General features: G+C 36.5%; 1 protein-coding gene across 11 annotated transcripts in view; it reads right to left on the bottom strand.

Moving 5' to 3' along the window:
- Positions 1-25,571, bottom strand: part of UTRN (utrophin) — a 596,706-nt gene that overhangs the window by 45,341 nt on the left and 525,794 nt on the right. For all 11 annotated transcript variants that reach the window (XM_033235159.1, XM_033235162.1, XM_033235163.1 and 8 more), the window contains 4 exons: positions 16,456-16,541; positions 11,614-11,771; positions 7,660-7,826; positions 4,420-4,531 (listed from right to left, as the gene is read on the bottom strand). In XM_033235159.1, the coding sequence (XP_033091050.1) occupies positions 4,420-4,531; positions 7,660-7,826; positions 11,614-11,771; positions 16,456-16,541 (523 nt within the window). The remainder of the gene's footprint in view (positions 1-4,419; positions 4,532-7,659; positions 7,827-11,613; positions 11,772-16,455; positions 16,542-25,571) is intronic.

The following is a 25,571-nucleotide window of genomic DNA, read 5'->3' on the forward strand; positions in this document are numbered from 1 at the left end:
CTCTTAGAGCTTTAATTCCAGCTTTAATATTCTATAATTAGTATTTATAAATTCAGATATGAGCTCATTTGGCTTTTATGAGGCAAATTTAACTAACACAGGGAGAAAAGTGTAAAAGTCATCCCAGTCCTCAAGGAGGTAAAAAGATAATTGAGAAGACAAAAACACCGCACAGTTAGAAAATGACACAAGGGAACACAGAATCAAAAGTTAATTGGTAAAGTAGAGGCTATTGGCAGAGGCCTCTGAACTAAGTGTTTTGATGAGGGTAAAACTGGAGGAGCTGGGGGAGATTTCACACACAAAGTGGGAGGTGAGCTGTTTTTGTGAGAAGGTAGGATTTGGACATATGGAGACAGAATGATGACAGGCATTAAATATCATCTGTGTCATGCTGTCTCTTGGAGATCAACTCTTATTAAGCCTAATGAAATAATTCTTAAATGTACAAATTTGGATTATAGAATAGTAGGGGGAAAAAAGACAAAAAGTCATTTCCTAGAGAAATAAAAATTCTGCTACATTTCTTCAGATAATTTACATATATATAAATTATCAATATCATAAAACACTTTCATGAGTCATGATATTTCATTCATATACCATTAGTCTTCTTACAGCTAAAGGCAAACATTACCATAAATCATAAGCAGATATATTGGCAAAACATTTAGGGTGCATTGTGGATTTAAAATAAGGTTTCTAAATTGCAGAAAGCTCTTAAAAATAGAAACATTCAGAGTCAGCTGTAAAGGACTTTGAAAAGGAAAGAGATGAAGTCAGTAAGGTGACTGGAGCATCTTCTTAACCAAAAAGAGAGACACACTCTGAGGAATGTAAACATCAAGGTCCATATGGAAAGGTCTGATCCATTTAACACTCAAATGGTGCTTATTATCACTGTACTGAACAAATCCACACTTGAGTTCATTTTCTAAGGCAGACATGAAATGACTTTAGGAAATGTTGAGTAAAAGGTGGATGAACCATGAATAAAACAGTAGAGCAAATGTAAAGAACGTGGGTGAAAAGAAAGAAATTTCAGAAAGCAGTTAAATCAGGTCATTCATTGCTATTAAATGCAAGCATCTTTTTAAAGATTCAATTAATACATACTTATAGTTATTTTACAAAAAGTTGTAGGGTCAAATGCAGAAAGTGACTTGTCATACAGATGATTTATAAGTAGGCTGTTGATAAGATCACTACAAAGCCTCAGAAATGGGCAAAGGATATCTTGAAAAATGAAGCTATCCTTGTATAATGCAGGATAAGCTGCAATCTTGGAAATGATAACAGCGACTTTTGAAAGACTATGCAACAAGAACAGTTTTGGGTAACTTACAGATTTCATTTAAAATTGGTAGTTGGAGAGTGGAATTCAAACGTGTATCAGTGATTTTTAAGCATGCACCCACTGGATGACAACTGTTGAAGATACGTGGGTTTCAAATTGTTTGGGTATTTTGTAAAGCCATTAAGAATTATTATACATTTAAGACCAAGAAAAAGAGTAATTTTATATATCTTTACTATAACAACATATATTTACTTTATGATATTTTGATACTAGCATTTTATAATCAGCTTTCTAAATTTCTATAATAGCTACTCATGTAAATATTACTATGACATTTTTCCCCAATCCAAATTCCTTACAATGATCCCCGGGGTTCTATACAATCTGATAGTTGCCTTTCTTTTTAATTCCATCTCCTACTATTGTCTTTCTTTCGTCAAATTTGTCCTGGTTTCTTTCTGTTCCCTGGTTACATCCACCTCCTTCCCAATCTCAGTGTGGGCTTCAAATATATTGGACCTATGCAGTTGCACAGGGCCCTACAATCAGAAGGGCCTTGAACTTGATTTACTGCTCTGATGTTGCCACTTTGGAAGTCTTAATAATTATTAAACAAGGGCCCCCCCCCCCCAGTTTCATTTTGCACTGGGCACTTCCAGTTGTGTAGCCAGTGCTCCTTTCCATGTGCCCCTTGGGCAACAGGCTCCACTTTCTGTAGCCCAATCACACTAACCTTTTTCCCATCTCACACCACTGTATGTTCTGTTTCTTCTTTTTGAAATATGCTTCTATTAGTTCTTTACAGGGCTGAATTTCCCTCAAACTTTGGTCTCAACTCAAATGTCAGCTCAGACAAACCTTACTGATTTCTTTATCTGAAGTGTCTCTTCTAATCATTCTATCTCATTATATATCCATTTCCTTAAAGGCACTTACTGCAATCTATAATAACCTCATTTATTTGTTTCCTTGTTCATTCTCACACATTCTTCCTCCTAAAGGGAGAGTAGCAGGAAAGTCCACAATCTTGTCTTTCTGGGTATACTATGATACATTATCAAAGCTGAAATGACTGACAAGGATTCTCTCCTTGACCAAATTTGTGTTGGCCTCCAGTAAGCTCTGTTCTTTACTGAAGCCCTGACCTATAAAAACTGCAAATTTTCAGCACAAATCATTTTGTCCATACCCTTCCACCCACTTCTCCATTAAAAAACTTGAACAAACATGAACATAATTCCTAGCAGTTCAAGGCCACATCCCTAGATTACCCTAAAAAAGGAGATCATTAAGGCATCTGTCCTCTTAAAGCATCTGCCTGAAAAACAAACTCCAAGCTGCCAAAAGAATTTACTGTTCGCTCTAGCCAACACCTGAAGACAGGTCCCTGCTCACTCTTTCTTAGGACATTTACTAAAAAGGGCTTACAATGGGGAATCCTTCCTCTGTCCCTTTGAGATGTGTATGTATCTCCAACAACTCAGGGGTGTCTTTCTCAAGGACCCGAAAGTCATTTCTCTGAAGTGTAATCATCAGGAAGGATAGGGCCCCTGTCTCCCAGTCTTTCTGGAATGGTAGAATCCTAACTCTTGACAATTGCCAGCTCACAGACACAGCTGGTCTGATGGAACTGATGCTGACCAATGCTGGGTCAGTTTTCACTTTCTTGCCTCCGCTCAAGTCCCTCTTTTGTTTCCCCAGTCTATTCCCTCCTGAAAACACCCAGTCACCTCTGTACAAACAGAAGTATATGTGTATAATCAGTGTATTATTGATTAAAATCTGTCCTTACCATTTTAACTAGTGTCTGGTTTTGTTTATCTTTGACAAGAGGGCCTGACACCTACAAAATGTTCAGTATTAATTTGTTGGGTGAATAAATAAGTTAATAATAGTAATAAATGATGTTTCACAAATTTTCTTGGGGAGATTTCTTTTTCCTGGTTAAAGCTATTATGTGGTATGGGCACTTCCTCCATTATAATTCACCAATATTTTCTGGAGATTTCTTCTTCATACACAGGGCACTTATTTATTTGAGATAAGATACCTATGAGTGTGAGATTTATATGTGTATCTTTTATAAGTATTGCAGCCCTGCTGTCAATTTATGATCCAAAAAAGTAACTCAATTCCCTAAACCAAAGAAAATAGACAGCTTGATGAATACATTTGGGCACTATTTGGAAGGAAGTAAAAGAATAGCTATTAATAGAACATGAGGATAACTTCAGGAAAAAAATAGCTGTAAATCAAAGGAACAACAAGAACTTATGTCCAATGCTGGTGGGGCTATAGTAAAATTGAAACTTTAACAAAATGTGATAATAATGTAAAGTGGGATAAACCTCTTTTGAAAAAAAACCTTAACATCAAGTATTTTGACCATAAAAAATACTCATATTCATTGACTCAAATAACCTACTTATAGTGCTTTATTCTATTGCAATGTAATTTACATAATATCTGGAATGAGCTACCTTCACAAAGATACTTGTAAAAGTGTTATTTATAACATCAGAAAATTGAAAATAAACGAAATGTCCAAATTTAAGGGAACCTGTAGTAATTCACTCAATTAAAAATTTTGTGACTAAAAAAAAATTATACTGTGTGACAAAATGGAATGTTGAGTGAAAAATATCAGGAACAAAAATACATAAATATAAATATAAATATGAATAGAATCTTAAAACCAGAGACATTGAAAAATTAGAAGGTAGTTTATATAGGAGCTCTAATTAGGAATTATATTTTTAATATCTCCATTTTCTGTATTTTGCTAATATGAATATAGTATGTAACTATGAAAACATAAATATGTCTAAAAAAACCATGATTTTTCATTACATAGTATCATTTTCAATGTAGGTCAGCATCAGCTCTTAAAAGAATTTGCTACCAAAAAAGTTTAAAATCAAAACACAGATGTTAAAAAAAGTTACTATTTTTTTCTGCACTAATTAATTCAACATAAACGAGTTTACTTAAAACAAAAAACATAATCTTCAAAGTGATATTTTTTCAAAAAAGATTAAGTCTAAATAAACAATAACATTTTAGATATTAGTTAATTCAATGGCAATGTATTAAAAACAAAACAGTGGGTTAGTACTCACAGGTATACAATATTCCACCATTGGGTAGTGTAATTTGTGACCTTTTGCTGTTCGACCCGAAAAGAAACAACTCTGGCAGACATCGTAGTTAAAATGCTTAAGGCTTCTATACCTAGAGAAAACAAAAGAAAATTTATTGGCTTGCATTACTATTATTTAGTCCAAATTTGCGGTAAGAAACTTCATTCATCCAAATTACCAAAAAAAAAAAAAAAAAAAAATCAAATTTTGGAGTTCAAGTCTCTGAAACATGCTTCCATCTGTTTATACATGAGAGGGAGGTAAATACGCATGTCAGAAGGTTTATTTTAATGTTTGATTATGAATGGAAATTGATGGACAAGAAAAGAATTATATCAATTAAGTTGAAACAGCAAATTTTAAAATATCAATTACACCATCAATAAGAAATGAATTTTAAAATTCCCTCACAAAGATACCGTTTTTAACAATGAGCACTTTTATATTTGGTTTAAATTAGTCAGTAGAAAAAAAAGAAATCAAGAAATACTGTGTAACAAAGGAAAAACTAAATAGAGCCTTTATCACAATGCATCCTTGAATGGAAATGGGGTTTTAAAATCTCTGGCATAAGAATGACACTGCACATTGACTTCTACTTGTAGAATCGTACTTACAAAAGCAAAACCTTAGATGACCAGTTTCTATCAGTCTCAGTGGAAAACATCTTCTCCCAAATATATTCTGTCAGCATTGCTGGTAGAACTAAGAACATAAATTATACCCACATCTACAGAAAAAAATTAAATGATACAACCAACAGAATGAGAATGGAAGCAAAATTTAAAGGTTGTGTGACTATAAACTACTAAGTGCTGAGTAGCTTCTAGAATGACCTGAAAAATCACTTGCAAATCAATCTTAAGGAAATCATTCTGCATATACTACAGCCAGCTTACTTTTGCCAAGGAAGCTACTGGTTTGAAACAATCACATACACTAACAACATCTCTTGGTCTATCAGCATGGCTTGACATCTTCTTTCTAAATGGAATTTTATCTTCTGCTGAATACTCCTTTGGCAGATAGCCATTCTTCCTTTTTCATTGGTAACATACCCTTGTGCTGTTAGCACATTTTAGCAATGAGCCTTGAGAAAATTGCTGTTTCTTAGCCTCTCTTGCTGATGGTGGTGACCGGTGCAATACAAACCAAAGTTATTAGGTGGGGTTCTAATTGGAATTTCAAGGGACTGACTCAGTTGGGAAGAGGCATGCTCTCTCTTCCTCCCCACTGGAAAATGGATCTGACATCCAGAAGAGTCACTTTGTTAGCATGAAGTGACTTTGAAGATGGATGCCACATGTTAGGGATGATAGCGCATGAAAACAGAGCTAAGGGCCCAAGTGGTCACAAAAAACAGTCTTGGATTACCTACCTTCACTTTGTTTACAAGAAAGAGAACTAAAGCTCTAATTTATTTATGCAACCACTATTAAGCAACTGTGTATGACTCTAACTGAAAAAATTCCCAGCTTACAAAACATTCTGTAAATCTAAGATTTCATTAACATTTAATTTGGAGGTAATTAGTGAAAACCTCTAGCAGTATTTATAAAAGTTCGGGGAAAATGAATATTATATATATATATATATATATATATATATATATATATATAAATATATAGTAGAAGCTTGAGAGACAGTCTGAATGAAGTTAAGATTATATAAGATTATTCTATAATAGACATATTTCTCTATCTTTATTTCTGTATTTGCCTTTCCATTCATTCTCTGAAGACACAGAGAAAGATGCATCTTTTTACAACTAAGCTAATCAGACCTATTCCAATTGGACCCTATTTTACTATTGGAATTGTTCTTTTATTCATTCCCTTCATGGGTAATCTTTGTGCAATAATTAAATTACCATTAGCTTGAAGAAACCTTTGCTCGGCCTTGTGCCTAAACCAGGTATCAACTCTGGACATATTTCTCTTTCATTCAAAAATTAAAAATTTTAGATGTACTACATTCTCAATGTAGAAAACAGGAAAAATATACGTGCAAGTAAAAGGAAGACAATATATCACTTACCATCTTCCAATTTTCAATATCCTGACATATTTTCTTTAAGTTATAGTTAGATTTTTTTAAACAAGTTGTTTGCACATACTAGCCTAGGTATTTTCCTGAGCCATCTTTATAATGACATGGATAGAATCCTCTCTAAGATTCCCAATGACTTCTGATTCAAAGAATCTTTCTGATGCACTTAACACCTCTACCATCTTGCTAAAGCCTTCTCTTTTGATTTCCACAACACTATGCTTCTTTACTTCTCTGAAGAATCCTGTTCTCTCCCTTATTATACCTCTCTCTAATCCTGCCTTTTACTGAGCAACAGCATTGTCCAGGTTTTTCTGGCATTTCCACTTAATGAAGATGTTCAACAATACATTCATAGGTTTAGCTACCATCACACTAATGATGTTATTGGTAGTAACAAAAAGAGCCAACATTTACTGAATGCCTACTCTGTGATAGGTACTGCCCTAGACACTTTCATGTATTAACTACTACTATGAGGAAACACTCATAGAATCTGAAGTTGAAGAAACTCAGGTTCAAAAAGGCCAAGTATCTTATTCAAAGTCTCAGTGCCAAACAATAGATCCAGGATTCAAGTCCAAGTAGCCTGACTCCAGAGCTACCTCTCAATACACTATCTCCTGAATATCCTCCCATAACCTTAATCTCTGACCTGCTCATCTGAAACACTGATTACATTAAAGTATGGCATTCAGCAGTGCTCCTCATGGGAAGAAGTCAGGTTAATATACTTCATATCAAACTTGGCAGAAGTAACACAAAGTCATTTGGTTACTTCTCAGCCGGTAATTAAACACTGCTTCTTGTTTGCTAAGTTTGACCCCAAAGACCTCAGAATATTCACCAAATTCCATCAGGGTTATATATTTATAATCAGCCATACAATTTTCATGCATGAATCATTTTTGTGACCTAAGTAAATGGACATCCATAGAAATCTCTGGTTCTGACCAAAGTAGTGTAAATGAAAATAATATTAGCAACAATCATAAAATATGCTTCATGTAGTAGTTATAAGAAGAAATGTTACTTTTTGATAGATGAGACATGCTGAACATACCATGTATTTAGAAGGCAAACCTCCAAATGGGAATGGAGGATGGACGTACCACTGAGATTACGCAAAGGGAACAGAAAATAGCCTCCTCCAGCACTGGCACGCCTTACCTGAACCCGACAATTGGACATTCTTTGCAGATGTTGCATTTGGCCTGATGTTTTGCAGTCTCTGCTGCTGCCACTCGATGTAAAACTGGCAGCCAAACCATGGACTGTGGTTCCAAACGCATCCAATCTATAAACTCTTTCACACTTATTTCTGGTTTATTGTTATTCTGGTGAAAAAAGATATATTTTAAAGGTGAAGAAATGTCTTCATTTAAATGGTAGCAAGTGTTGTTGCTTCATAATCTTCTGAAAATTTGTGCAGAAGAGTAACTCTTTCCATGTCAGTTAAATCACAATGCTTTAAGGTTCTTCAAGTCAAGAAAATTCTAGAACTTATGAGTAGAAAAAACAGAAATTGTCACATAGGAAGAAGTAAAAAAAATACCAAGACTTCAATATACTCAGCTTTTGAAAGAAACAAAAGCAAAAACCAAAACCACCCAATTCAAAGTCATCTTTTTACATAAATAATTCTATAAAACTCATTCGGCCAGGCGTGGTGGCTTAAGCTTGTAATCCTAGCACTTTGGGAGGCCAAGGTGGGCGGATTGCCTGAGCTCAGGAGTTTAAGACCAGCCTAGGCAACACGGTGAAACCCCATCTCTACTAAAACACACACACAAAATTAGCTGGGCATGGAGGCGTGCACCTGTAGTCCCAGCTACTCGGGAGGTTGAGGCAGGAGAAACTGCTTGAATCTGGGAGGTGGAGGTTGCAGGGAGCCGAGATCATGCCACTGCACTCCAGCCTGGGTGACAGAGCAAGACTCTATCTCAAAAAAAAAAAAAATTAATCTAAGACAGTAAAAACTTATGAAAGACTCACTGATAATTTTACAAACTTGAAGGCCATTATAAATGCTAAATAAAAGCTGTCATTTTTGTGTGTCCTGCTCCAGTCGCATTATATCATCACACGGGAAGCATATTGCTATGGATATACTTTGCAGGATTTTCAAATTTATCAGGATAAATTACATAAAACTCCCCAATCCCTCTACAAGTCCCAATACTAAGCAATTTTCCTAAGTGCAAAGCTAAAATTTCTACCAATTTCATCCTCCTGTTGCTGTTGAGGTCATTCTGTGAACCTACATGTATGACTATAAATCATATTTAGAATTTGCATTTGATATTTTTTGTATTTCTAAAACAAGAAAAAGGGCCATTATAAAATGTAATAACCCATGACATCAATTCTCCTCAAAGATAGGGTGTGAGCCTTTTTTTTTTCCCTAGCAATGATAAATCACTTTGGCTATGCTTTGCCAAAATATCTGTAGACTTGTACTTTATGCATATGTATAACATCAGTAGTAACATTTCTAAAATGTCTTTATATGCAGTAAACATTAAAAAGAAACTAAAGTGCTTTCTCAGTTTAAAATTAGTAACTTAGATCAGTATAAAACTTTGTGTATCTCTCTTTTGTATGCATAGTTTCAAAGAAAAAAACTGATACTTTAATAACATCTTTAATGTATATATATTTAAAATCTTGTCTTAAAAAGAACTCAGGACATTTTAATTCAGTTATTTAGCAGACACTTATTAAAGTAGGTATGATGTTCAAGGTGTAGGAAATCTAATAGTCTGAATGTTTTTGTTCCCCCAAAACTCATATGTTAAAAACCTAACCACTTAGGAGATGGTACAAGGTGGTAGAGCCTTTAGGAAATGATTAGGTCTTGAGGGTGGAGCTCTCTTGAATGGGGTTAGTGCCCTTATACAAGAGGCCCAAGACCTCAGAAATAGCGCCACACATCTACAATCATCTGATCTTTGACAAACCTGAGAAAAGCACACAATGGGGAAAGAATTCCCTATTTAATAAATGGTGTTAGGAAAATTGGCCAGCCATATGCAGAAAACTGAAACTGGACCTCTTCCTTACACCTTATGCAAAAATTAACTCAAGATGGATTAAAGTCTTAAATGTAATACCTAAAACCATAAAAACCCTAGATGAAAATCTAGGCAATACCATTCAGGACATAGTCATGGGCAAAGACTTCACGACTAAAACACCAAAAGCAATGGCAACAAAAGGCCCAGCAAAACAAACAAACAAACAACAAACAAACAAACAAACCAAACTGTCATCAGAGTGAACAGGCAACCTACAAAATGGGAGAAAATTTTCAAAATCTATCCATCTGACAAAGAGCTAATATCGAGAATCTACAAAGAACTTCAACAAATTTACAAGAAAAAACAAACAACACCATCAAAAAAGTGGGTGAAGGATATGAACAGACACTTCTCAAAAGAAGACATTTACGCAACCAACAAACATATGAAAAAAAGCTCATCATCACTGGTCAACTTGCCATCAGAGAAATGCAAATCAAAACCACAATGAGATACAATCTCATGCCAGTTAGAATGGCAATCATTAAAAATTCAGGAAACAACAGACACTGGAGAGGATGTGGAGAAACAGGAACACTTTTACACTGTTGGTGGGAATGTAAATTAGTTCAGCCACTGTGGAAGACAGTGTGGTAATTCCTCAAGGATATAGAACCAGAAATACCATTTGACCCAGAAATCCCATTACTAGGTATATACCCAAAGGATTATAAATCATTCTACTATAAAGACACATGTACACGTATGTTTACTGCAGCACTATCCACAATAGCAAAGAGTTAGAACCAAAAGCCCATCAATGATAGACTGGATAAAGAAAATGTGGCACATATACACCATGGAATACTATGTAGCCATAAAAAAAGGATGAGTTCATGTCCTTTGAAGGGACATGGATGAAGCTGGAAACCATCATTCTCAGCAAACTAGCACAAGAACAGAAAACCAAACACCACATGTTCTCACTCACAAGTGGGAGTTGAACAATGAGAACACATGGACACAGGGAGGGGAACATCACACACTGGGGCTTGTCAGGGGTTGGGGGGCTAGGGGATAGCATTAGGGGAAATACCTAATGTAGATGATGGGTTGAATGAGTGCAGCAAACAACCATGGCACGTGTATACCTATGCAACAAACCTGCACGTTCTGCACATGTATGCCAGAACTTAAAAGTATAAAACAAACAAACAAAAAAAGAGGCCCAAGACAGATCATTCACTTCTTCCATCATATGAGGAAACAGCAAGAAAGGGTGCAATGAACTAGAAGGTGGGCCCTCAGCAGACACTGAATCTGCTAGCACCTTGATCATGGACAGCCTCTAGAACTGTAGAAAATAAATTTCTGTTGTTTAAAAGCCACCCAGTTTACGGTATTTTGTTAGAGCAGCCTGAACGAACTAAGACAGGATACAACAGTAAAATGATAGCCACAGTCCTTGTCTTCATGGAGCTTAGGTTCCTACAGAAGAAACAAACACTAAGCCATGAATTATATAATTCAGTGTGTAATTATAATTGTACTGAGTATGAGAAGGAAGAGGTGGAAGATATTAAGGTGAATATAATAGGAAAATATAGCATTATCTGAAGAGGTCAGAGAAAGATTTTCAGAGGATGTGGGAGTTAAAGCTAAAATCTAAAGATCAAATAAGGATTAGGTATGAGAAGAGAGTTAGTGGGCAATGGGGAAGGAAGAATGTCTAAACAGCAGACATAGGTCCAAAGGCACTGCTGAGGAAATAAAATAAAATCAAGGAAATAAAACAGTGCAGCTGGAAAGCGGAGAGCAAGGAGAGGAGTGGTAGGAGAGGAGGACAGGAAAAGGGCAGAACGAACAGCATTTAATGGCACAGGTTAAAGACTAGCTTTTATTAAAGAAAAACAGCAAGTCTCTTTGCAAGGGTTGCTATTTTTTGAAGCAAATGAGCCTTAGGAAATAAAATATACCACTTGTTGGATGGTACCCAAAGTCTTTCAGCATTTGGCTCCAGCCCGAGTTTCCTATTCCATGTCTCAGAACATCCTCAAAACCCTTTCCCAACATATCCTGCGTACCAGTGATCCTTCATGCTTACCTGTTGGAAGCAGCTGCGAACACTAGGCTCAATATTACTGCCTCCAAAAGCTGCTACTTCACCTAGCTGCCGGGGTATCTGGATGGCATCATGAAGTAACAGGCCCAGCTGCCTCTGGTCACACATTTCTGTGGGCCCCGCCACTTCCTTAAAGAGATCTGCAAAGAGAGGCAAGAGGTTAACTTCCATCTGCCTACAGTGTTCTTTTACTTAAAATATATCTTTGGTAATGTGGACTGAAACATGTAGATTAAAATAATTTCAGAAGGACATGAATCTGATCAGTTGCCTCCTGAATTCCAATGACCTTAACATTCTGATCTTAATATTCTGCATTACATATGATATTAGATTATTTTAAGAAGCATGTAGTTAACCCGTTCCTGCAAGAATGGGTTATATATACATATAAACATAAATCATGCATATATAATATAAATCAATAAACACAAATTTCCTTTTTAAAATGATACAATAAGCCCATATGAATTAATTTTATGACCTTCATAAGAAATTCCCTTCTTACTGAGAAAGAATGAGCGAAAATAAAGCTTCCTTCATGACTCGTCAAAGGAATGGACGTAGTTGGGTGCTGTGGTGCATGCCTGTAATCTCATCTACTGGAGAGAATAGGGCAGGAGGATCACTTGAGCCAGGAGTTCGAGACCAGTTTGCGCAACATAGCAAGACCCCAACTCAAAAAAAATTAAAAACAAAAAATAAAAGGATAAACGTAACTTAAATAACAAACCTTCACATTTTAACAGATTTGTTTACCAACTTTTTGTGTTCACTCCTAAATTCAATATTCTACTAAATGTACCTATATTATAACTTATTTTAAAGACTTTTACATTCACATCTATTCTGTATAAGAAGCACTAAAAAGTACAAGAAGGTGTGCTTTTTCTCTTTCGGGCTAGTCTCCCATTCCTTATTAGCTATAAACACTATTTTTGTTTTACTTTATGTAATGAAATACATTTAATCAAATTTTAAAATGTGTGCATATTTTCACAAAGTTTTTAGGTTTTTCCATTCATTAAAAAACTGATCTGTTTTATAATTCTCTTAATTCAATAAAATTAAAACTCTTCTATTTTGTCCACTCTTGGTTTACCTTTTATTCACCATATACAATACTTTGAAGATCAAAATTATTATATAATTTTCAACAATAAAGCTAATATCCTAAGATAAGTTACTTTTGGAAGAGGAAGAACTTTCAAATACAAACAATCCACTTCATTATAGAAATTAATACTTTTTGGAAATAAATTCTAAAAATTCAAAAGCACTTAAAATCTAAATGTTCTTCATGTGAAATTTTCCAAGAATAGAAGAAACTGGAGTAATATTAATTGGATTCTACAAATATTTTCAAACAGTACCTGATATCAGATCAAAATGTATCATTTTCTCTCTCTCTCTTTTTTTTTTTTTTTCTTTTTGAGATGGAGCGTCACTCTTGTTGCCCAGACTGGAGTGCAATGGCACGATCTTGGCTCACTGCAACCTCCGCTTCCTGGCTTCAAGCAAGTCTCCTGCCTCAGCCTCCCAAGTAGCTGGGATTACAGGCATGTAACACCACGCCCGGCTAGTTTTGTATTTTTAGAGAGACAGGGTTTCTGCATGTTGGTCAGACTAGTCTCGAGCTCCTGACCATAGGTGATCTGACCCACATCGGCCTCCCAAAGTGCTGGGGATTACAGGCATGAGCCACTGTGCCCGGCCCATTCTCTCTTTTTATAAGGAATATAATGCTAGATCTAATGTCGTCAATGGTGAAATTTCAAACTGAATCAAGCTCAGTGATATTGATACAGTAATTATAATGAAGTATGGCTTTAATTATAAGCATACATAGGGAAAGCAAATTCAATGAAGATAAATTTCATTTTTATTATAATTTTTTCACTTAGATTTGGTTAGAGCTCTACTTGTTTCTTTCCATTAAAAAAAATAAGGCTATCATAGACAAAAATATTTATCCAGCAGTCTTAGTATGATGTTTATTTTAAACCAGTCCCTGGGAAGAGGTCTGTTAAGTAAATAAAAGTTGATGCATATGTATAATAATCTTTACATAAAAGTGTACGTTTTCAGCAAGATCAACTATGCCCAACTTTCCTCTTTTGAGACATAGGGCTATACCACTATGCCACTATTTAGGTAAAACTACTCACAAAACGTAAGGACAAAAGTGTCCTTAGACATTTTGACATATTTCTATAAATCCTTATAAAAGTTCCTACAAAAGTTCACATTCTCAACATTATAGTCAGATACAAAAAGCAGTGTCAGGGTAAAGGAATGGGTAATAAGGAAGTCATAATCTAAAAAACTCAAATTCTAATAAATCAGCACAGATGAGATGCTAATGATAATTTAAAAGGATGGTTTGAAAATGTGTACTTTTTTTTTTTTTTTTTTAAGGTCTCTCTTTGTCATCCAGGCTGGAAGTGTGGTGGTCTGACTATTGCTCACTGCAGCCTCCGACTCCCAGGGCTCAAGTAATCCTCCCACCTTAGCCTCCCAAGTAGCTAGGACTATAGGCATGAGCCACTGTGCCTGATCTGTAAATGTGTTTTTGATGAGGCAAGGAAGCTAGCCAGCTATAAGCATAAAGACCAGGGCACTGTTAGAACCTAAACAAGGAATATTCTTAGGAAAGGACCAAGAGAAAAAAGTGTTACGGGGTTAAGACACTGACATTGGGCATTGTATTAATAAAATCAATGTTCAGACAGATACCAATGATCTTGAATGGCGGCCTTGCCATTGCATTTGAAGAGCAAACTGTCTTGAATATTAATTCTAATAAAGGAAATAATAATGAGGAAGTTTCTGCTATCAAGGGGGAAATAAAAACTGGAATCAGAGTGGTGAAGGTCCTCAAAGTAAAAAGCAAAACAAAACCCCAGGACATTCCAAAGTCTGGATATCCCAGTAAAGATTTAGATTAAAGATTAAAACCCAAGAGATTTCTTATTTAATTAGTCCTAAAATGGCATACTTTGTGAATTCAATTAAATATGAGAAATTTCACTGCAGAGGCTTCTGCTTCTCCTGCCCAAATCTGAAAGTTAATGTTGAATTATAGACAATGAAAGCTTTGAGGTTGAATTTGCATATATTTCAGAGTAAGCGCCACACTATAACTGTTACTTTCAGAGAACCCTAATTATTTCAGTAGCACAAGAAACCCCAAGTCAGAGGTGATAAAAAATCCATTTCTAATTTTGTAACATTGATATTTTCATTAACATTTTCCTTTCCTGATCATTATAAAAATGATAACTTCTTCAGCTTTGCAAATTACATCTTTTCATGATTATGATTCTGAAAACTACTTAAATTCTGGATAAAGTGCCACAAAGCAAAAGCTCTGTGCAAAGCCTCCTTCTGTATGGCTAACTAGGCTCTCACTCCATCATAGCACCCCATCTCGTAATCCTACAATCAGCTTTTCATTTCATATAAATCCACATCTCTTTTCACTGACATTCTTGTCAAACTATGTAGGAAAAACAGGCCATCACGGTCTAGACCTGAAATTCAAAATCAAATAACCTCACAGCAATCCCAGAAAATAAAAGCTATTAAAATGTACTCATGTTCATATAAGACACAAAACTGAACTAAGTTTACAGGGCCTATAATCAAATATCCTACTGTTTTTTAGTATCTCTCTATTCACAGAATATCCCTAATCCTCTCCCACAAATGTATGGATTTCTCTGTAAAGAATCATCTTGGAATAAGCATGGTGGGATCAAATTCACATTTTATGGACAAAAATAAATCAAAATATATGTGATAGTAGTTAAGAGTTTGGGGACTCAGCGGCAATTGCTACCATTTATTCAACAATTGCTATTTCTAGGTACCTTAAACATTACTCCTAATTCTTTTCCAAGCAGGAATTATTAGCTTCAGGTTTCAGTTGAAGAAAATTTGCTAAATTTCAGCTTCTTGAACTGTAAAATGGGAATACTATTACCTCTTAGTTGGCAATATTCAATGAAATCACATAACCTGCCCAAAGACACTCAGCTACTAAGTGGCAGAAATTTGAAGACAGGTCCCCTTGGCTCCTGAGCACAAGCCTTTTCCAAAGCCAAGATACCTTTCATTAACTGACAGATAAAGGAACACTATTGATTTATTTGGTAAATCTAAATATAACAAAAATTTAAAAATCATGTTTTATTTTGTCACAATGGTAAAATATGTTTATTTAGGATTATCATCTATGTCCATAAAGGTTCTAGTTCATCTTTTTCTTTTAAGCATTGGAAGTATAAAGAAATAAAAAAGTTTGGGCTTTGGAGTCAGAAAAACCTAGTATCTAATTCTAGCCCCATCCCTTACTGGCTCTGCAGTCTTAGACTAGATTCTTAACCTATTTCAGCATTAATTTTCTCAGCCAGAAAAATGGAAATCCCAGTGCTTACATTATAGAGGGATTATTCTAAGAATTAAATGAAATATAATTTGTAGTTAGGTCTCACTCCATCCAGGCACCTCATCTCTTAGTTATTTTTTTTTATTTTTATTTTTTATTATACTTTAAGTTCTAGGGTACATGTGCATAACGTGCAGGTTTGTTACATATGTATACTTATGCCATGTTGGTGTGCTGCAGTGTTTCATTTCACACAAAGCCCCAAGTCTTTGCACTGCCACCTTTTGTCCAACTTAGTATAGGCACAGTAAGGTTTAAAAAAAAAGAGAGAGAACTATTACTACTAACAAATTATATAATGTAAGTTTCCAGTAAATTGTTATAATCATTATTATTACTAAACACACTATTGGTATATGAAAGGTCTTACATACATCTGTACTTTTCTTCCAAGAGACCTTTGGAGAGAGACATCAATCCAATCTTCAGACTCTGCACTCTAATTTTTCCAGTCCGACCCCTAAAATTATAAGAATGTTAATGTACTAGATGCATTTAAAACCATATACAGAATGTTAATTGTTTCTGAATATCTACTTTCTTGGGGGTAAACCATTAAAAATAATTGTATCTTAAAGATGCAACTTTTCTATTAACTTTCAACAACTAGTATTAAACCTATACTGTAATTTCATGACATATATTAACAGGGTGTTTGGCCAAGTCTAGAAGAATACACAGCTTTAAGTCACTTTGTACATAACACATGAACTAAGAAGGACAAATTAAAGCAAAATGACAATGATAATTATAAAGCTGAAAAGATTTCACCTTTAAAAATACTATGAATTAAACCTATCTATTAATAATTGTAGATTCAAGATTCAAAATAGCTAGAGCTACACACTTTATACATGTGACTTCACACAGCAAGAAAAATCTAATCATATATCTAAAAACAAGAACACAAACAAGCAAATTATATACTAAGAGCGTACAACTTGCTGAATAGATTGGTAATTAAGTATTAATTAAGTATAAATATTGATATTTAAGTATTCAACAAATTATAAGCCCTTAGTATGTCTTTAATTTTCTGTCAATGCAGTTTTTATAAATTACTATTGCAATTTTAATAGTCAGTGATCTTAGACAGATGTGAAATCCCTATTTGGGGAAGTATCAAATTATAATTAAAACCAGAATGTATTAAATAACCAACACTAGAACATAGTTTTACACAACACTAAGGAGAGATCATTTCTATTTCACTTATAAGTCAACCAGATGAAACATGTTTTTTTAACTTTAAAAGCACAGAGTTTTCTTAATTTCATTGCTTACCAAAGAATTACTGAGTAATCTACCAAATATTAGTCACAGTAGTCCCAGTCCTAGGGATTGTAAGATAATTACAAAAATTAATAAGATATTATCCTTGCTATGGAATAACACAGAGCCCAGAAAAAAAGCCTTTATTGCTATCTTTATTATTGCAGATTTAGGATCCATTTTCATTTTAGGTTTTTATTGTCAATTTTCTTATTTGTTTTAAACACACAAGTACAGCACACTTAAAACCTATAACTGAAAGTTTACATAAATATATGAATGTATAAAAGTTAACAATTTGTGCTATTTTAAAAACATAAATATTTGAATCACGTAACTTTAATTTTATGCAGTCTTGTTGCCAAACTATATTTAATCACTGATTTTATTGATATTTTTATTAGTAATACTAATTGATATTCCTCCACTGTCAATTATATAGGAATTATAAAAGGAATTTTCTGTATGCATATTACGACATGTAAAGTATGTAATAAATAAGAAAGGCAAATGTGCTTAGGGATTGGTGCAATGTATTTTCAAAGTACTCCCTCAATAGGCAAGAGTTTGTAATTTATATTAAATCATATCTAATAAACTTACTGAACCCTTAGTATGTAGTTATACGACATTCAGAATTAACCTATGAAATGATTAATACTTAATATTAAAATAAGCATAGTCCTTCTAAGCAGACTTTCTAAATTAATATAATCATTCATTTCTCACAATTACAGAAACACTAGTTTCACATTAACTTTACAGAGAGCCATGCTACAAACTGTGTTTCTACTTTACACCTTTTAGAAGTTTCCTAATTATCACATGAAACAGACAATGTTTGCTTCATTTCAAAAGCAGAAAATGTTTACTCTCTGGACCCAGTCAGACAATAGACTTGCAGAGGATAACAGAAGTCTTTGTGAATGAGCTGAGACAAGTACACGAATGTGGCTAAGGACGAAGTGATCCCTACAGGGAAAAATGGTTAAAGCATGACCCCCACTCTACTGTCACAACACAAGAAAGGAATATCATCAGGAAGACAACTGACGCTGTCAATCACCCAGTCATCACACCATCACCAGTTACGAAGGCTTACTGTGATACTGGCATTGCTCTGTGTACTGTTGGGACCAAGAGAACAAGTAGAAGACATAATTCCTACCCCAGATGAACTGACATGCTAGCTGAGGAAGGTAAGATAAGAACACAACTAGAAAATATATGAGACAATCCTTTATGTATGGAAATCAAAAATCAAGTACAAGATGATTGTGGCTGCCTATCATTAGTAATACGTAGTCATGTGATACGTAGTCATTACGTAGTTTGACTATGTAGTCTATACTAATACGTAGTCATTAGTTTTTCAACATGTGACAGAGAAGAGAAACCTAAAATCAGACATAGAAGGTATATCATGGCATGACTGTCCCAAGTAGGAGAAAGTAGAGTATCACAGAGAAAACCTGAGCAAAGGCATAGAGGCAGGGGTGTGAGCATCAGAGATAAGACACGTTCAGGCCGGGCGTGGTGGTTCATGACTGTAATCTCAGCACTTTGGGAGGCCGAGGTGGGCAGATCAAGAGGTCAGGAGATCGAGACCATCCTGGCCAACATGGTGAAATCCCATCTCTACTAAAAATACAAAAATTAGTTGGGCGTGGTGGTGCGTGCCTGTAATCCCAGCTACTCGAGAGGCTGAGGCAGGAAAATCGCTTGAACCCGGGAGTTGGAGGTTGTAGTGAGCTGAGATCACGCCACTGCACTCCAGCCTGGCGACAGAGTGAGACTGTCTGAAAAAAACCAAAACCAAAACAAACAAATAAGATGCACTCAGGTGGGACAGAGACTTGCATCAGGGTTAACTGGTTGACCAAACTGTACAGGTTATGTGGGACCAGACAATAAAGGACACTGATGTAAATAAGCTACCTGGATGTGAGAGACAAGCGGGAGACAGTAAAATATATTAGTGAGTGACATAGTCCAGTGTTGAAATATTTAGTCTCCTGATAGTTTTCATAGGCAACTCTTTAAGTTGGTTTAACTGTAAAGATATTTACTTTATAAAATTATATCATCTTTGGAACAGTGGAAAAAATGACACTGCAGCAAATGAGGTTAATATTTTTGGTAGGAAAAAACCATATTTAAACCAAGTACTCCAGACTATTGCTTTATATCATGATTTAAATGCTTTTGATGTCCATTAAATCCAGAAGGAAGATTGTGAAATTAAGACCTTTTAATCTGGGAAGATGACTGAGGCTGCAAATTCATAAATGAAATCCATTTTATCTTTATAAAGTACTTTATACATATTAGTTCATTTGCTCTTCATAATCACCTTTTGTGTGGTAAGCAAAGTAGATAATTTATTTCAATCTCAATTTTTCAGATGAAAAATTAAGATGCCAATGTTAAGTAGCTGCCAACCCACACAGCAACCAGAACCAAAAATCTGAATTATTGTTATCCATGACAGACGAAAATAAATTTTTTTTACAAAGTTCAGAATATCAGGAGGTGGGTACATGTTAAAATTGGAAAAAAAAACTGTTTACTTAAGTACTATGTTTCCTAGATATGGCAATATGATAAGAATAATCAAATGATTATCAAAAGACTCTGAATATTAGTTCTTTAATTATGACTAATATGAAATAGGTAGATAAATTCTCCTGTCTCACTGGGTAAGGTTTTCAATTAGTAAAGAGAAAAGGGCAGAATTAAAGATCTCCAAATCCTTCTGCTTTGAGAATATTGTGATCTGTGTGTGCATCACTCATTGTCAAGAGCTGGCTGAAGCTGAAAACACCGGTTCTGGCTATATCACAGGACAGGAAGAAAGGCAGTCACGGGTATATGGTTAGCGAGTGAATGTCAGGACGGCTGAATGAAGAGACGTGTTAGAACAAGGCACCATTCCTCACATTCACAGATACATGAGTCTGTAATGTCCTAATTGGAGGGTAGATAGTAATTTCTATCTGATTCTCAAAATTTTTGGTTGAAAAGAGTTAATAACTATTATTTAGAATAAAAAATAAATCATGGTTGTTAGAGAAACCTCGGCAACCAGTTCTGGCCATCTGACACTACTGTCATAAGAGTAACTGTTTTTTCCATAGATTAATCCCCAACACTCTTCTCCAAGATAGAAAGCTACATTGAATGGGCACCATTCTGATCCAGCATGGTCTTTGCCATCTTTCTTTTGCATAGAAGGGAGATTAGTCCTGAAAGATTTTTTTCCTTTGAAATGAAAAATGAGAAATTTTGAGATACTGTCTTTCTAAATGAGAAATAGTAGCAAAGTGTAGCAATTTCCACATTCCCATTTGATGGTGGGAAGTGGAACTGTGCCAACATTTAACTCCCTAGAATATGAATCATGCCATTTCACACACTGCTTCCTCCCAACGAAGTGGCACTATTCCCTTTGGGCTGTCTGGTGAAAAGAGCATATGTGTGCATTATGCACTGAACTGTGTCCCCTAAAATTTATAGGTTAAGGTGCTAACTCCTAGTACCTCAGAATGTGACTGCATTTGGAGATAGGGTCTTTAAAGATGTAATTAAGTTAAAATGAGGTCATTAGAGTGTGTCTTAATTTGATATGACTGGTGTCCTTAGAGGAAAAGGAGATGAGCATGCAGCAGACAAGGAAAAATCATGTAAAGACACAGGGAGAAAACGACCATCTGCAGACCAGAAAGAGTGGCTTCCATAAAGACTCAACCTGGCCAGCACCTGGATCTCACACTCATAGTGTCTAGAACTGTTAGGAAATAAATTTATCTTGTTGAAGCCATTCAGTCTATCATTCTTTCTTATGGCAGACCCAGAAAACCGAAACAGGGTGTCAGAGCCATGGACAATAGAAGGCAACTGAACCTCTTCCCCAGTTCTTCCTTAAAAGGTAGTTCAAGATGTATACCTCTACCACATTCTATAGTACTGAATGGAGTTCCAAAGTATTCTATGAATTTAGCAATTTTCCTGGGATGTAAAAGTTAAGTTACAGGCTTTGTAGTTAAAACACCTTTGTCCAACTATTTTGATGAATTTACTATGAAAAAGTATCTTTTGAGGATTTAAATTATTGAAGAGCAACTTAATGGTGGATTAAGGCTAATGGTAATATTTTGCCTTAGGAGAACTTAAAATGTGCATTAAAATGAAATGTACTAAAAAATATCAGACAGGGATACTGTAAATCCCGTATTCATTATGGTAGCTGAGACTCGTGCTTCAGTGAGTTTCTAAAGAGCCCTCAAGCACACAATGGCTGATTATTTAGAAAGACTTTATTAAGATATTTATGAACACTGAAAGATAAAATACTTTTCTAATTAAAAAAATACAGAGAGGAGGATAGGGAAAGTTTCATTAATTGATATAAAATTACATATAGGTAGGGGGAATAAGTTCTAGTGTTCTATAGCACTGTAGGGTGAATATAGTAAACAATAATTTATCTCACAGGTTCAAAAGATAGAAGAGAGGATTCTGAATGTTTCCAACATAAAGAAGTAATAAATAAGGCCGGGTGCGGTGGCTCAAGCCTGTAATCCCAGCACTTTGGGAGGCCGAGACGGGTGGATCACAAGGTCAGGAGATCGCGACCATCCTGGCTAACACCAAGAAACCCCGTCTCTACTAAAAAATACAAAAAACTAGCCGGGCGAGGTGGCAGGCGCCTGTAGTCCCAGCTACTCGGGAGGCTGAGGCAGGTGAATGGCGTAAACTCGGGAGGCGGAGCTTGCAGTGAGCTGAGATCTGGCCACTGCACTCCAGCCTGGGCGATAGAGCGAGACTCCGTCTTAAAAAAAAAAAAAAAAAAAAAAAAAAATAAGTAATAAATATTTCAGAACAACAGTTCTAGTTTTCTTTTCTTTTTTTGAGACAGAGTCTGGCTCTGTCACCCAGACTGGAGTGGAGTGGAGCAATCTCAGCTCACTACAACCTTTGCCTCCTGGGTTCAAGAGATTCTCCTGCCTCAGCCTCCCAAGTAGCTGAGATTACAGGTGCCCGCCACCATGTCTGGCTAATTTTTGTATTTTTAGTAGAGAGGGGGTTTCACCATGTTGGTCAGGCTGGTCTCGAACTCCTAACCTCAGGTGATCTGCCCCCCCTCGGCTTCCCAAGGATTACAGGCATGAGCCACCGCGCCGGGCCCAGTTCTAGTTTTCTTATTTCATCTTTGCATACTTTAACCCCCTACCAGAACAACGAGTAATTCCTAATGTTTCAGAAATGTCAGCCCACAGCAGGTCTTTCTAGAACTGACTATCTCACAAATGCACTGTCGTTTTCAAAAGGGCCAAAGTAATGGCAAATGAGTTATGCTGGGAGTTGTGAGTGTGCTTTATGTAACAGTGAGTACCTAATTAAATGACAGATATTAAAGTGTCCTGTAGCATAAATTATTTAAAACACCATATATATATACACATGCACACATAACCACTATGCAAATAAAGTGAATACTAAAAGACTGTCCGGAGCTGTGAGGTTTGGAAATTGCTGCAGCCTCTGTTGCTTAAACTCCACATTATAAAGACAAGATGGCACACTTCCTGGTTCTTCATCATCAACCCTTCCCGCACCCGCGAACTTTTCCTGCCCACGGGTAGATTACCTCCCGCGTCCGGATATGTCTAAATCTACCGAGCATGCGTCCGGTGACGTCTCTCATTATTCCCCTCCCCTCCTGCTCTGAGCCCTCCCTCTTACCTGGCAGCATATATAAGGCATTACACCGCCGCCATTAAACGAGACTTGATCAGAATACTGTCTTGTCTCCATTTCTTGTGTCTCTTGTCTCTCATAATTCCCACCCCCTCCTTCAAGGTCTGTGTTAATGATCCCGCTGGACGGGACATGTGGCGCCCAAATGCGGGGCTTGGATAGGAGGGAACTGCGTGAGGAAGAGGGCACATAGAAAGGCCGGCGACTAAAGTGAAAGAAAAGTTCTGACCATCGTGGGAGCCTGCTGCGTCGGGATAGAGGGTAAGTTACGCGCCCGAAATGGGACAAGAATTAAGCCAACATCAAATCTACGTAGGACAATTAAAAGAGGCTTTAAAGACACGGGGAATAAAGGTTAAAAGTGGTGACTTATTTAGATTTTTTGATTTCGTGAAAGATAACTGCCCTTGGTTCCCACAGGAAGGAACCATTGATATAAAAAGATGGCGGAGGGTGGGAGAGGCCTTTCAAGATTATTATAATACCTTTGGTCCGGAAAAAGTTCCTGTAACCGCCTTTTCTCATTGGAATTTAATCAAAGATCTTATAGACATAAAGGGGGCCGATCCACAAGTAATGGCTGCAGTCGCCCAGACTGAGGAGATTTTAAAGGTCAGCTCTCAGACTGACCTTGGGAGCCCCCCACCAGACAAAGAAGTAGATCTTATTTCCCTTGAAAGTGATGACGAGGGGGCCAAGGCTCCTTCTGTAAAAGACAAAGTGATGCTAGACGAGAAAAGGCCCAAAAAATACCCAATTTTGCAAACCGCACAAAAAGACAAAAGTAACGACAATCCTGACATTTCAGATGTAAATTGGGACGAATTAGAGGAAGAGGCAACTAAATATCATAATCCTAACTGGCCTCCCTTTTTCTCGCGCCCACCTCCCTATAATGGGACACGTGGCGCTTCTGCGCCCAACGTAATGGCGGTAGTTAATCCAAAAGAGGAACTCAGAGAAAAAATCGCTCAGCTAGAAGAACAAATTAAGCTAGAAGAGTTACATCAGTCATTAATTACTAGGTTACAAAAATTAAAAACAGGAAATGAGAGCGTAACCAATACAGAGAATATGGGAGGCTTCCCTCGCCCACTTCAGCGGCCTGGACAACATGTCCCAAAAGGAAGATTTTCTACTAGCGGAGATAGAGAAGAATCCTCCCCTAAAGATATCTTCCCGGTAACTGAAACAATAGATGGACAGGGTCAGGCCTGGAGACATCATAATGGATTTGATTTCACTGTCATAAAAGAATTAAAAACTGCTGTTTCTCAATATGGAGCTACTGCTCCATACACTCTTGCTATAGTAGAATCTGTGGCCGATAATTGGCTCACTCCAACAGATTGGAACACACTAGTCAGAGCCGTCCTCTCAGGAGGAGATCACTTGATATGGAAATCAGAGTTTTTTGGAAATTGCAGATACAGCCAAAAGAAATCAACAAGCAGGGAATGGTTGGGACTTTGATATGTTAACTGGCTCGGGTAATTATACCGACACTGACGCTCAGATGCAATACGACCCCGGATTATTTTCACAAATCCAGGCGGCCGCTACAAAAGCCTGGAGGAAACTCCCTGTTAAGGGAGACCCAGGAGCTTCGCTCACTGGAGTCAAGCAGGGACCTGATGAGCCGTTTGCAGATTTTGTACACAGGCTCATAACAACAGCAGGAAGGATTTTTGGTAATGCCGAGGCGGGTGTAGATTATGTTAAACAATTGGCTTATGAAAATGCCAATGCAGCCTGTCAAGCGGCAATTCGACCTTATAGAAAGAAAACAGATTTAACTGGATATATCCGTCTATGCTCAGACATTGGGCCCTCTTATCAACAGGGTTTAGCAATGGCCGCAGCTTTCAGTGGACAAACTATAAAAGACTTCCTTAACAATAAGAACAAAGAAAAAGGGGGGTGTTTTAAGTGTGGCAGAAGGGGACATTTCGCAAAAGATTGCCGCGGAGATTCAAATAAATACCCCGAAGTAAAGGTTCCAGGCCTTTGCCCAAGGTGCAAAAGAGGAAAACACTGGGCTAATGAGTGCAAATCTAAAACTGACAGTCAGGGAAATCCTTTAACACCCCAACAGGGAAACGGAATGAGGGGCCAGCCCCAGGCCCCGAAACAAGCTTATGGGGCGGTCAGTTTTGTTCCGGCCAGCAGCAACAATCCATTTCAAAGCTTAGTAGAGCAACCCCAGGAAGTGCGGGACTGGACCTCTGTTCCACCTCCCACACAGTATTAACGCCTGCGATGGGGGCACAAGCTTTAAGCACTGGGATATATGGGCCTTTGCCTCCTGATACCTTTGGATTAATATTGGGAAGGAGTAGTGTCACTATGAAGGGTCTACAAGTTTTTCCAGGAATAATCGATAACGATTATACTGGAGAAATTAAAATAACGGCCAAGGCTGTTGATAATATTATTACCGTCCCTCAAGGGGATAGAA

The sequence above is a fragment of the Trachypithecus francoisi genome, unplaced genomic scaffold, assembly GCF_009764315.1.
Source record: "Trachypithecus francoisi isolate TF-2019V2 unplaced genomic scaffold, Tfra_2.0 Lachesis_group15, whole genome shotgun sequence".
NCBI lineage: Eukaryota > Metazoa > Chordata > Mammalia > Primates > Cercopithecidae > Trachypithecus > Trachypithecus francoisi.